Source organism: Rhodamnia argentea, chromosome 1 (genome assembly GCF_020921035.1).
Source record: "Rhodamnia argentea isolate NSW1041297 chromosome 1, ASM2092103v1, whole genome shotgun sequence".
NCBI classification, from domain to species: Eukaryota; Viridiplantae; Streptophyta; class Magnoliopsida; order Myrtales; family Myrtaceae; genus Rhodamnia; species Rhodamnia argentea.
This window is the reverse complement of record NC_063150.1, coordinates 26,088,492-26,102,423: the sequence shown is the minus strand read 5'-3', so window position 1 is coordinate 26,102,423 and position 13,932 is coordinate 26,088,492. Positions and strand designations below refer to the sequence as shown.

Sequence of the window (13,932 nt, the reverse complement as noted above, 5' to 3'; positions counted from 1 at the left end):
ATATGCATACATGCATATAGGAAAAATTACCAAAAAATTATTAAGCTTATTGCAATTATGCTAATTCAGTCTTAAGTTTTTTTTTTTTGCCGAATTTAGTCATAAACCTTTTGAAATTGTGCTAATTCAGTCCATCCGACCAATTTTGGCCGGATGACACGGATATGGAGGCCAGCCATTGATAGAAAATTTTAATTTTTTTTTGAATTTTTTATTTTGTTTATTTCATTTACCCTTTTCTTTACTTTTACTTTCTCTTTTTTTTTCCCCCTCTCTCTTCTTCTTCTTCTGGCCGATCCGGCCAGAGGTGATGGTTGGCGAGGCCTCGCCGTTGTTGGGCGAGATTGGCCTCGCGCAGCCATGACAAGGTCAATCTCGCCGATCGTCACCTGAAGGAAGAAGAAGAAAAGAGAAGAAACAAAAAAAAAGGATAAAAAGAAAAGAAAATAAACATATTCAAAAAATAGTATGTTGTTGGCTATCGGTCCACGTTGGCGCCGGCCGTCCAAAATTGCTTGGATAGACCGAATTGACATAATTTCTAATGGTTTAGGACTGAATCGATAAAAATAAAAGTTTAAGGCTAAATTAACATAATTAGAATAGATTCAAAAATTTTTTTGGTAATTTTATATGTGCATATCATACTTATGCAAGAAAGTTGCACCAATTGGACGAAATCTCCTCCTCTTCCAAGATCCACACCGGATATTTAGAAAAGTACGTTTCTAGAGAGCTCTATAGCAATAATTGAATACCATTGGACTTGCTTGCTCTGTTGCATTTTTTCTCATGTTGACCGAGACCAGGGACATCACATGTCAGAAATGTCTGGTTATTTTTTTGTGTCAGAAAAGAACATATAGAAAGATTCAGAATCTCAACCAACCAAGCAAAAATTAATTAGGTTAAATAAAGTTCAACGATGAGGGTAGACACAAATTCAGAGGAACAAAACAGCTGTAGCATTCAGATTCAAGATGCCTTCTTCAGGAAGATGATTTTTTTTTTTTTTAGCTTTTGGTAAACGCAATGTTCATTAATGATTGTACCAAACTTAGGTAACACAATTTAATACAAATGGCACACCAATTTAGACTACTGGCTGTCCAATAAAACCACCATATCGCTCAACGACTCGATAGTTAAGTGAATATATTTCTGACGTATTTCCTCACTTCACCTCCAACTTATGAGAACCATCTTATGAAAAATCGGCCACATATAAGCTCGCGGAGCTAAGGGATAAGAGGCGATTAGGTAGGCAGAGCGCACCGCGTTGTAATTTCCAAAAAGCGCTTAACTTGAAAAAATAGAGTTACACACAACTTCATTTGTGCACAACCAGATACTGTGGGGATTTGTGGTCAAAGGTTAGAGCATTTCAAAAAATAGAAAGGCCATGTATCGACATACTTTATGAAATGTGAAAAATTCTCTTTTACATTAGAAAAAAGGAAAAATAATGTTTAGCTGCATAGTACCTCCACTATCATATTTGCATCAAACAAAAGTACTCTCTTCATTTTTTATGGTTGTGGGAAAGAAAGAGTACTTAAAAAAAAGTGAATAATATTGTCTAACCCACATCAACATGTGGCTGTTTCAAAGACTTATCCCGATTGACTTCGTTCATCCTTTATTTCATGGGAAAATTTTCATGTGAAGACCTGAAGTTGTTTCATTCTCTCAAAAGAGGACCTAGAGTGGATCTTACATCAAATAAAGACATGAAATAGCCAACTTTAGTCCTAAATAAGGGCTCGAAATGAGGTTATTTTTTTTATAAAAAAAAAACCCTAAATTGGACCTTATTTCAAATAAGTGCCGAAAGTGACCAAGTGAGTCTCAATAAGAGCATGAAGTGGGGTCGTATTCTCAAAAGAATGCCTAGTAGGGGTAGAACTGGTAGACCTCGGAACTGGATCGGACCCACTCGACTGATTCTGGTTTGTTCCCAGTAGGAACCGATCAAATTCTCAATTTCATTTTTTGGAACTGGCTATTAATGGTCTGGGTGTGGAATTTCATCAAATCGGACCAAGATAGCCCTAATTCTCCCCTTTTACTCTTGCACCTTGAACTTTTGTTATTGTTTATTTAATCGTACAAGTTCATCTTTTTATTGATTATTGCTTTTGGCAAATGGAGTTTCTATTGTTGCTTTAACTTCCATTTCGCTTGATTAAGGGATGAAATGGACATTTCCTAATAGATTTATATTTCTCTTTGTTTTGTACCCTCATTTTTGTTCTCAACGTCATGTTCTCTACTTTTTTGTTGTAACTGATATGCCTCTCAATTGTAAAATGGGAATGTTTTCCTTATTTTCTTTAGTAAACTAATAGAAAATTATATCCCTTCAAGGAACAATAAAAAAAATGAGACGAAAAAAAATATTGAACAGTTCTTGGATATGCCCTGGAATTGGATCGGACCAACAAATTGTATTTCAAGGTTAATTCCAATGTCTACAAGATAGGTATTAGACACATGCAACGATGCATCGATTGAGCTCCCCAACTGGTTGATTGGAACATTATGATTTAACCCATATTGAAGATAATCCCAATTCAATCGGTAAAGCTCTGCGAGATGTGCAGGAAAAATTGTCCCAAAAGTCTTAAATTTATTGTATAGCGGGAAATTCAGTCTAAAACCTTTCAATTTTATCAATTTAATCCTAAATTTTTTTGGTATTTATCAATGCAATCTTTTCAGCCACTTATCCAAAAAAACATGTTTAGGATTAAACTAGAAGAACTTTAAAATGTTTAGGACTAAGTTGACACAATTGAAAAATTTATGACTAAATTGAAAAATTCTCAAAAAGTTTATGACTAAATTGACATAATTCAAAAGTTTAAAATTGAATTGATTTTGTATAATAGATTTATGAATTTTTGGACAGGAACGTGCAAATCATTCCATCCTCACACACCACGAGCAGTTTTTTGAACATGCTGAAGTGTCTGGAATTAATATATAATATCGACCCCTCCTCATACACGGCGAGTAATTTCATTGTACTTGCTTGCTTGTGAATTTTTTTCTCTCTTGTTGACCGAGACCGTCGACATCATGTGTCAGACATGTTGTAATTTTTCTATTCAGAAAAGAAGATACAATGAGATTCAGAAGTTGAACCAACCGGCAATAATGGTGGGGACTTCAAGTTCAAAGAAAAGGATTAAATCAATTTCATAGATTAATGATTTGCATGCCGATGCGGGTACACAAGAATCAGAGAAGCAAAACAGCTGTAGCGTTCAGATTCACCACACTTCTCTTGTGGGTGATGATTTTTTTATTATATTGATTTACTTTTTGACAAACTATATGTCCATTTAAAGATTGTACAAAACTTAGGTAACACAATGCGATTCAAATGGCACACCAATTAAGACTCCTCTCTATTCAATAGAACCACCAGGCTGCTCAAAAACTCAATAGTTAAATGAACGTACTTCTCACGTGGTTCCTCACTTCACCTCCATCATACGACAAATCGGTCACATATAAGCTCACGGAGTTAAGGGATAATAGGTGATTAGGTGCGTAGAGCCTGGCCACGCTATTGTTTCCAAAATAATACCTAACCCGAGAAATTTAGAGTTATATACAACTTTATTTTTGCACACCCAGATAATGTGGGGTTGATTTATCGTCAAAGATTAGAGCATTTCAAAAAAAAGAAAGGCCATGTATCGATATATCTTCTGAAATTGTAAAAATTCTCTTTGAAATAAGAAAAAAAAAACTTTTTTATGTTTAGTTGCATATTACCTCCACTGAACTCTTCCAAAGCTAAGAGCCAAGAGGTGTGTGGGTGAGAGGATCATATCACTCGACTCTTGCACAACCTGGTCGCTATTGTGTTCTTTGCATCACATATCATATTTGACAAGCGTACTCTCTCAATTTTTTTTAACATCTGAATAATAATGTCTAACATACATTAACATATGAGTGTTTCTAAGACTTGTCCTAATTGAATTCCTATACAAACATCCTTTGTTTTAGGGAAAATTTTTAAATAAATGCCGGAAGCAGGCTTTTTTCAAAATGGAATCTAGAGTAAATCTTGTCTCAAATAAAAGTTTGAAATGGCAAACTTAGTCTCAATTAAGGGCCTTAAAAGAGGCCATTTTCTCAAAAGAAGGCCCATATTGAGTATTGTCTCAAACAAAGGCTTGAAATTGCTATCTATCTTAGCATGAAATAATGATTTGAAGTGAGGTCGTTTTTTCAAAAGACGGCCTAGTAGGGGTAAGCACTAGTGCCAAGTAGACGCTAGAACTGGACCAAATCGGCCATCGGCCTTACCCGGCCAATTCTGGTCCTATTCTAGTGGGAATTCGTTTGGTTCTCGATTTCAAATTTTTGGAAATAACTATTAAGGGTATGGGTGCAGAATTTGACCGAACCGGAGAATCGGACCGAGATAACCCTAACCCTCTCTTTATACTCTTGCATCTTGAACAATTTATAGTTTATTTCATTATACGAATAGTTGCTTTTGGCATATGGGGATTTCTGTTATTACTTTAATTTTCATTTTGTTTGATTAATGGATGAGTTGGACAGTTTCCAATTGCATTATCACTCTGTTTGTTTTGTACCCTCATTTTACTTCTCAACATCTCACTCCTCTACTTTTTTGTTTTAAATGATATTTGTCTCGGTTGTAAAGAAGGGTATGCTTTACTTCTTGGCATTTAGGAAATTAATTGAAAATGTTTGTCCTTTCAAGTAACAAAAAAAATGAGACAAAAAAAGAAGTAGAAAGAATCAATTGGTTCTCGAGAACCGGACAAGATCGATAGATTCGATTTCAGGGCTCGTTCCAAGGTCTATAAGGCGGGTGGTTCCAAAAACTGAAAATCGATCTTAAAAGAATATGTTCCATGTTTTAGGTATGAAACTTACTCACCTGTAATCGATCACCCCTTAGACCTAAAGTTGATATTGTCGTAAATAAGAGTTTGAAGTGATAAACTCAGTTTTGAATAAGGGGACCGAGCTCACGTGCTGGCCAAAACTTTGCCGGCCAACTCGCACATGTGACACATGCTTATTCCGATAGCAAGGCGGCAACATCGGGGACAGTTTTGCCCGAAATATTAAATTGTTGATATGATCGTTCGTGTTTCGATTCCATGTACTTTGCTGCATTATCCCACTGGTCATCTCTTAAGTGAACCAATTACGTAAAGGACTTGGGGCCGCATATGCCTAAATTTATCTAATTCCGACCAAGTACACAATACCTAATTACATTTAACATATAGAAAACAAGATAAAAGTCCCAACTACCAAAACCGTGAAAAGGCAACGACCCATTGATTGAGCCCCCTCCCAACTGGCTGATTTGAACATTATGATTAGAGAGACGCCCAAAAAAAAAAAAAAACACAAAGAAGGAAAATTCAGAAAGCACAAAACAACAAAATAAAAATTATTAAAGTGCAAGGCTGAAAAGTAATTTTATATGAACAAATCCACGTGGGAAAAGCAATTGGGATTTGCATTTGCGACACATGCCACGTGAGATACGTAGGAACGCACAAAGTTTTGACAAGAGACATCAGTCCTTTCTCTTTGGTCTTTGATTGATGGCTGTTGAACTTTGATTCCTCATTTGCTCTAAAAAAACTTTGATTCCTCTAAAAAAGGAAAAATGAAAAAGAGAAAACAAATTCGATGACAATTTAAAACAAAATTGGCCCCCAATTTTGTAGATATTTCCCTTCCACCCGCTTTAGATTTGAGAAAAAGAAAGATGGAAAAGCGACAATGTTGAAAAATCCTTAATAGATCACAACCATCCATCGAAGATGATTGTATCACGGAACCTATATGAGACCAGTTGTCATTTGCAAGTGAGATTGATTTAGCTCACAGTAGATCGGGTTGATTCGCCTCTCGACAAGCACTTGTCTTTCTCCTCTCGTAGTTTGCTAAAGGATTTTGCTGTCGAGTACTCCACATCCATACAAGGAAAATTTTGTCATTTTCGAAGCACCGTTTTCTGTGTCATGAACAATAATTGCACTAGAAATGAGAATCTTTCCTTATACTAGGGGGTTGCATAGAATTCGGGTTGCGATAGGTATCGATTCACATGTCACGATGCCAACTTATTTCGTCGCTTTCTTGGATTGTGTTCTAAGCAGACCATTGAAATTGCTAATCAATACTGATGAAAAGAAAATTGCTAATCAAGAATTTCTCAAAATAATTGCAAAACACATCCACGACAATTCACACATTCTAAGTCGAAAATTAATTATTCCCCATTCTAAAACCATATAATTCACTTCTTAAACTACTTAAATCTTCCACACAAAAAAACTACTTAAATCAAAATACTCTATTACCATCCTTACAAAATATTTTTATATTTCATCCCTTCTTTCTCTCACACATAAGCTTGTGTTTTCTATTTCTTTTTCTTTTTTCCTAGCTAGCAGAAAAGTCATTGGTGGACAGCATCGTATTTGAGGCTCTGCCAGCATATTGGTCCAATCACAGACACCCACGTACGGCCACCCTCTTGCAAGACAGAGGAAATCAACGGCAATGTCCAATCGCCAGATTTGTCAGCCAGTTAATTGAGCTGGTCAAGAATTTTGCAGTTCTACTTTTCAAAGGAAGGACGACAAGAAAAGTCCTCTCTTTTCTTCGCATTTCATTTCTGGTCTCTGATTCACGGATCAGGAGGATCTCCATGGGGTCCCTTCGTCGACCTTTTTGCACAATGGTGGCGATCCATGTTCATGACGTAGGATCATCGCAACATAATTGCACTTTGCAGAGAGAGAGAGAGAGAGAGATGCCAAGTAGTAAAGAATTTGCAGGATAATGAATGTGGGAGATGAACTTTAATTCTTATATTAATGAAAAGTCAAAGCACAAGCCAGAACAAGAAAAGAAAGGAGATCCCCCCACTATTTTCTCCCCACTCATTTTGCCTTGTGCTCAAATGGGATGCCCAATAAGCACTGACATTAACAGTGGGACTGTGGAGACTCAATGCAGCATGATGATGATGTCCTCAACTGCCTCTGCCGTGTGCGCGTGTACAAATCAAAGTCAAGGGTCATCGTCTTTGACATGTCTTTGTCTCCAAGGTAAGGAACAGTCCAACATCGAGGCGTTGTGTTCGCTTGAGCAGGTCACGTGTTCGGCGAATTTGCCGATAAGAGCACGGCCGGTTCATCGCCACTTGCGTATCGTGAGCACGGCATTGAAAGAAACGGGGTTGCATTAGTAGCAAAGCATCATTATGGTATGATGCCATTAAGCTCCTGACTTCATTAACTACAGCAAGATCTTGCATAGTGGATATGCAACTGTGACAGCTATTGATTGACTTCAATCACGTTCATGACTCATCCCTACTATGTCTCTAACAACCCCCAAATGGGCCAAATCTATTTCTTACAGCCAAACTTTTTTTTTTTTTCGGCCCCTTCATCGTGTCTGTGGTGTCTATAAATCTCGTAAACTGCCTTCCAAGTCCTGAGAAGCTGGCGCCGTAAGCAGCGAGAACATGGCACTTTCTTCTCACGCCGTCACTTTCGCCCTTCTCCTCTAACATGCTCTCTCTACAAGTAATGGCATCAATTTCTTGTATTTTCTTGCTCTTTTCATTTGATCTCTCCCTCTCTCTCTCTCTCTGAACTCCAAGTTGGGCTAGTCCGGGGTGTATAATTAAGTCCAATTCTCTTAGTTGCTTACATTGGTTTTCGTGTGTTTGTCGGGGTGTTTCAGGATTGAAATGGATGAAACAGTTCATTGCTGATCAAAAAGCTTGCTCTTGATACTCTTGTTGAAGGCCCTTTTTAGTTTTGTTTTCCGGGTTGGTATTGGAAAATCCAAAAATGGCGGGGGGGTTGCAGAGGAATTTCTGGGTAGCTCTAGTATGGATAATAGGGATAATTGGAGCATTTTCTTGCACTGTGGAGGGTGTGCCGCGACGGATTCTTTTGGACACTGATGTCGATACCGATGATTTCTTTGCTCTCTTGTACCTCCTGAAGCTCAACAGATCAGAATTTGAACTTGAGGTGAGCATTTGTGTGTTTTGCTTCCTTCACTTCTTTCCGACAGATGTTAATCAAAGGTTCCTCTGTTTTTTTGGGGTCATGTTAGTTACACTGATTCTTCATTTTTCGAAAGTCCTTGCATATGGTAACTGAAGAAATCTTTGTTGTAGATAGATTGTGCATGAACCATTCTATGAATTGTGTTTTTTCTCTGTACCTGTCATCATTTACTCCGTCCTTCTTGATTCTCTGCGATTGCGGATAAGATGACTGTCGCCTGCATTTACTGTCCGGATTTATGCAGGCCATCACCATTAACACGAATGCATGGACTGATGCGGGCCATGCCGTGAATCAAATTTACGACATTCTTTATATGATGGGCCGCGACGACATCCCTGTTGGTGTTGGAGGGGAAGGGGGTATACTGGAAGATGGCACCATTCTCCCAAACGTTGGAGGATATCTACCCATCATTGAACAGGTACGAACTGTCGCATTCCCAATGACTTACTGAATCCTAGCTGCGGAATTTTCTGCATCACATGATCCGGAATCACAAAAACGTCATAGTGAAAGTGTTCCAGATTTGTTATGAATAAGAAATGCGCTTGCTTACTATAAGCTACTCGATGGCAGGGTCTTTCGACAGCAGGATATTGCAGATACAGACAAGCGATTCCTATAGGACAAGGAGGCCGATTGGATGTCGACTCGAACTATGGAGTCAGAAAGGCATTTCTTCCCCAGGTACCGATCGTCATTTTGCTGCTGTAGGCGCACACTTGCCCTTTGTTGAGCTTCATGTTGTAGTTGCTGAGTCTCCTATTATATTGTTCATGCCTACTGCGAGCTCCGCTGTTTTTCGGCCGATGTGATTCGTATTATCTCGGACACTTGTTACAAAATCTCTTATCATGGTTCGGACATATGTTCGAAAAAATTCATTTAGTAAGATTTCAGGATCTACAAGAAAGGGGAAAACTTACCGGCAGCATTATTGTCGTTACAATAGTTGTGCTCTCATGTAGGCAAGAGCAAGTTAGCATTACATTGATAGAGCCCTGGCTTCCTTATCTTCTTCATAATCCGGTGGTTATTATGTATGGCTTCTGATAGTTAGTATATTCAGGGGCACAGAAGATATTCACCTCTTCGGCAGCCAACAGCTCAGCAGGTTTTGATCGATAAAATATCTGAGGGGCCCATCTCCGTTTTCCTAATAGGAGGGCACACGAATTTCGCCATTTTTCTCATGAGTAATCCACATCTGAAGAAGAACATTGAGCATATTTATGTAATGGGTGGTGGCGTGAGGTCGAAGAACCCAACCGGTTGCTGCCCATCGAATTCTAGCTCAACTTGCCAGCCTCAGCAATGTGGCGATGCCGGTAATTTGTTCACAGATTACACCAGCAATCCTTATGCAGAGTTCAATATCTTTGGCGATCCTTTTGCAGCTTACCAGGTAAAGTAACAAGTAACAGCTCTTGAGAAGTGTCTGTCTTCTACAAATTCGAATGGTAGTTCTAGTACTTATTCATGGATGATGCAACTGAACAGGCACAAAATGGCTGCATTTGACGGTGGTGCATTTGGTCTTATCACAGGTGATTCATTCCGGTATTGCAGTGACCCTTGTACCTCTGGATGCAACAAACACGATACCAATAAATAAGGAATTCTTTGAGACTTTTGAGCAAAATCAAAGTACTTATGAGGCTCAATACTGCTTCCAGTCCTTGAAAATGGCCCGTGATACATGGTTTGACAACCAATTCTATACGGCAAGTGCACTCCATTCAACTGAATATTGGGCACGAATGATTTAGTACTAGCTCAAGGTGATGACTGCAAACCACTTATGTTTCCTGCAGAGCTATTTCATGTGGGACTCCTTTACATCTGGTGTGGCGGTCTCAATGATGAGGAACGGGCATAATAAGAACGAGGAGAATGAATTTGCAGTAATGGAGTACATGAATATAACAGTGGTTACTTCGAACGAGCCTTACGGGATATCGGATGGATCGAACCCGTTCTTCGATGGCGTCAGAGTTCCAAAGTTTCATTTAAAAAAGGGCGGTGTGCATAGCGGTCATGTACAGACAGGACTTCGCGACCCGTTTTGTATTGTGAAAAATAGCAAAGGAAAATGCAAGGTAGCTTTTCTTTTTTGGTTGTTTTATACCAAATAGTGACATTCTGACCCAAAATCTGAGCTTTACTTATATCAGCTAGAACTTCTCGTGGTTCTTATTGATCATACTTTTGTGGCAAACCTGAAACAGGATGGTTACACAGAAGAGACTACTGGTGCAGAGTCGGTGCGTGTTCTCGTTGCAGCAAGGGCCAAACCTAATCGGGATGGCGAGAGCCCACTCAATAGAGAGTTTTTCAGAAGCTTTTTGGATGTAAGTCTGTTGCTAACTTCTCAAAATAATGTATCTTCTCATGTATTTACAAACATCAGAGTTGTGTAAAACATTTTCTATTTATATTGCAGGTTCTAAACGACCCTCTACAGACAGGGAGGTTCAACTTCACAACCCAATTTCCTTACTACAAGCAAGTTCTTTACAAACCAGATTTGAGGACTAAAAAGCTGGGAAAGCCCGTAATCTTCGACATGGATATGAGTGCGGGAGATTTTATTGCCTTGTTTTATCTGCTCAAAGTTCCTATGGAAGTAATCAATCTCAAGGTTCAACATTCGATTCTCTTGATCTAATTCTGTCAAGTTTCTGTGGAACATCATGTTCCTAGTCTACTATAGTCGCCAAGTCCTTGAAGAAATATGCAAACACCCTCATGCTAGGTCAGGCTAATCCGAATCTTGTACATAATGATGCAGGCGATACTAGTAAGTCCTACGGGATGGGCAAATGCAGCAACGATTGACATCATATACGATGTGCTGCACATGATGGGTCGAGATGACATTCCAGTTGGTCTGGGTAAGGTGTTTGCACTGAATCAGTCCGATGCTGTATTTTCGTCAGTTGGTGACTGCAAGTATGTCAAGGCCATCCCACACGGGAGTGGTGGTTTGCTCGATTCGGACACTCTCTATGGATTGGCTCGTACTTTGCCCCGAAGCCCCAGAAGGTATTTCTATGTTCTCACATGAAGCCATGAATGTGACAATCGTCATTGCGATAAATCAATCTTCTTTTTCTTCCAGATACACGGCAGAGAATTCGTTAAAATTGGGAGCTCCTCGAGATACTGATCACCCTGAACTCAGGCAACCGTTAGCTCTGGATATCTGGAACTCGGTTGTGAGCTCGCTGAAGCCGGGATCAAAGATAACCATATTGACAAACGGACCTTTGACGAACTTAGCGAATATTATTTTGGCAAATGAAACTGCAAGCCACTTCATTCAGGTTGGTAGATTTTTACTAATTTCATCTCTTCTTTTCGTTTTCCCTTTCCAAAATGACTAGGTAACAACATCATGGGAAGAATGTTGAATGTCCTGGTAGATGAAATATTAAAACAGTGGAATACCAGGAAAATAAAAAGCAAGTGTCATGAGGAAATGAGCTCTTATCCGCCAATTCCATCATTTCACTCCAAATGCTGCTTCACATCATACAAGCAATAGCTTTGTTCCATCTCTTTTGACCCTTTTTCTAGGGAAGACAATTGTATTCCTTCTTCTTGTGTCTGATTCTTTTGTTTTCTCGCTCCGATGCCAATCCTTCGCTTCATGTTTTCTCCAGGATGTATATGTAGTTGGAGGGCACATCAACCTCAATATCTCTGACAGAGGAAACGTGTTCACAATTCTCTCTAACAGATATGCAGAACTTAATATGTTCCTTGACCCGCTGGCTGCGAAGACAGTCCTTGACTCCGACGTAGATGTGACACTAATTCCTCTTGGCGCCCAGCGCAGAATCAGCTCATTCTCTGATGTCCTCAAACGACTAGACAAGACAGAGAGAACAGCAGAAGCTCTATTTGTCTACCGCCTTCTCTCGCTGCTATGCCAGCTGAAGAAAAATCACAACAGATATCACCATACGGTAAAAATATTAGTTTGTGACCTGATATCTTGATTTTTCCCCTCCCATCTAGTAATTGCTAAACCAGTATTTGTGTCTTTTCATAAACAAAATCTCTGGTTTTGTTCCGCAGGATATATTCTTGGGTGAAGTCCTGGGTGCAGTGATCATGGCTGGTGATCATTCCTCTCTAAAACCGACCTTCTCCATCAAGCCCGTCAAAGTATTCGCTGAAGGTGTCGAATCCAAAGACGGGTATACCTATATTGGCAACACCGGGAAATCAGTGAAACTATTGGAAAGTGTGGATCCTCGGGCATTCTACGACCTATTTTCACACCAACTTGGCAATGAGAAGCAGTCTGCTGTGATAGGAAGCTTCAATGAGCAGAAAAGAATGTGGAGCACACCTTCAAATCGGACGGAAAGTTCATCGTAACACCCTGTTCTTATCGACGTTCTTTGACTATAGGAAACAAGGAGTGTTCATTTGTAGTCTCGAGATAGAACAGATTCGCTAGTAATTGTGATTTCCTTCATAGAAAAAGTTTAAAACTGTCACATCTCCAAAGTACAGTGTTTGTTGTGCTTGGTTGTCCATCTCAATGTAAAGAAATTTGTAACATCAAAAGGACAAGAAACATACGGTTACCAATACATGAATAATAATTCTACCAACATCTATTTTTGTCCACCCTTTGTTGCTTAAACATGTTTTTCCCCTATAGCACAAGATTTTCAAGTGTTATGACTCGATTGATTCTATCCAAACCGCCCCTCGAGGTGCATCAACACTCAGCAGTTACATAGCAGTTACATAAGTATGTTGATATAATCTATTCAACAATCTGCGCTTCTTTTATGCCATGACTCACTGTGCTCGAGTGCAGCAATATCTTTAAATCAGACAGAAACAGATGCAAATGATGTTATCCTCTAGTGGAGAATCACTTTTTGGGCAAATTTTCTCCCCTCTTTTGACTTGAACTTTCAAAGTCATCAGATACTGGCGAATTGTGTGCGGCAGAGATGATAATATTCCTGAAGCACAAAGAAGAAAAAAGGGGTCCTCCTTTATCAATCCCCTCAACCTTTTCTTGCACTTTTTTTACTTTTGTGTGTGTGTTGTGTGTGTGTGTGTGTGTGTGTTGAAGAATCCACTTCATTTTGTAGAAGGAAAAAGTGGACCTCCTTTATCCATCCCCTCAACCTTTTCTTGCACTTTTTTTTTCTTGTGTGTGCGCGCGCGTTGAAGAATCCACTTCATTTTGTTTTTTAATTGTAAAGGCATTCCTGTCTATTCTGTTGGCCGCTCTCTTGGCTATGATGCCTCCTATCATCCTTCTGATGAGCTTTCTTGACTATAAAATGCCCTTTTCTAGTTACACCAGTTCAATGGTTTTTCACAAGTTAAACTTGCTTGAGGGTCAGTTCTTCACTATTTCTCTTGACCCAAGTTTCAATTTTTCCCCCTCAACCAAAGAGAAAATGTCATCCAGAAATATTCAACCAGCAAATTTTGATAGGGTGGCGATTCTTTTATGCAGAATATTCCGAAAAGCGAAAGCTTATCCTTTTCAATGTTTTTGAGCCCCCTCTGCAGTTGCACTGCCTCGGATTTCCACTTCTGTCCAAATCAAACAGAACGAGAAGCACAAAAGGACAAGAACCGTATCCCGTAAAAGAAACTCGAATCCCGGAAGTCCCTCCCAGAAAAAACAAGCAGCAGCCCTTTTTCTAGGAATTTACACTGTGCTAAAGCATTATATAAAGTGATCCTGAAAGAGAGGGAAAAAGGACACAGGAGCGATAAAAAGCTCTTTTCCCCTTGAGAAGTTCCATTTTGTGCTTCCAACTGGGTCCTTCTA

General features: G+C 39.2%; 2 protein-coding genes and 1 long non-coding RNA gene across 14 annotated transcripts in view; 2 read left to right on the top strand and 1 right to left on the bottom strand.

Moving 5' to 3' along the window:
• Positions 1-13,932, top strand: part of LOC115728661 (disease resistance protein RUN1-like) — a 1,102,447-nt gene that overhangs the window by 160,776 nt on the left and 927,739 nt on the right. The window lies entirely within an intron of this gene.
• The window catches only part of LOC125313790, a 483,189-nt gene that overhangs the window by 86,882 nt on the left and 382,375 nt on the right, over positions 1-13,932 (bottom strand). The window lies entirely within an intron of this gene.
• LOC115729812 lies at positions 7,434-12,758 on the top strand. 3 transcript variants are annotated; one of them, XM_030660443.2, is made up of 13 exons: positions 7,434-7,616; positions 7,777-8,072; positions 8,356-8,535; positions 8,691-8,801; positions 9,184-9,519; positions 9,662-9,838; positions 9,929-10,213; positions 10,343-10,465; positions 10,558-10,755; positions 10,906-11,159; positions 11,236-11,440; positions 11,780-12,085; positions 12,198-12,758. In XM_030660443.2, the coding sequence occupies exons 2-13, from the start codon at positions 7,887-7,889 to the stop codon at positions 12,501-12,503; spliced, it is 2,667 nt and encodes an 888-aa protein (XP_030516303.2). In that variant the 5' UTR covers positions 7,434-7,616; positions 7,777-7,886; the 3' UTR covers positions 12,504-12,758. The 3 variants fall into 3 exon arrangements, with proteins under 3 accessions (XP_030516303.2, XP_048129397.1, XP_048129398.1); XM_048273440.1 differs by having other exon boundaries at positions 7,446-7,585; XM_048273441.1 differs by having other exon boundaries at positions 7,450-7,576.

What these genes read in the sequence shown, in the direction of transcription:
- LOC115729812 (XM_030660443.2), top strand. Translation starts at nt 7,887, where the DNA reads ATGGCGGGGGGGTTGCAGAGGAATTTCTGGGTAGCTCTAGTATGGATA. An exon ending in ATAGCAAAGGAAAATGCAAG is followed by an intron (nt 10,214 to 10,342) that starts GTAGCTTTTCTT and finishes AACCTGAAACAG; the next exon opens with GATGGTTACACAGAAGAGAC. An exon ending in TTTTCAGAAGCTTTTTGGAT is followed by an intron (nt 10,466 to 10,557) that starts GTAAGTCTGTTG and finishes TTTATATTGCAG; the next exon opens with GTTCTAAACGACCCTCTACA.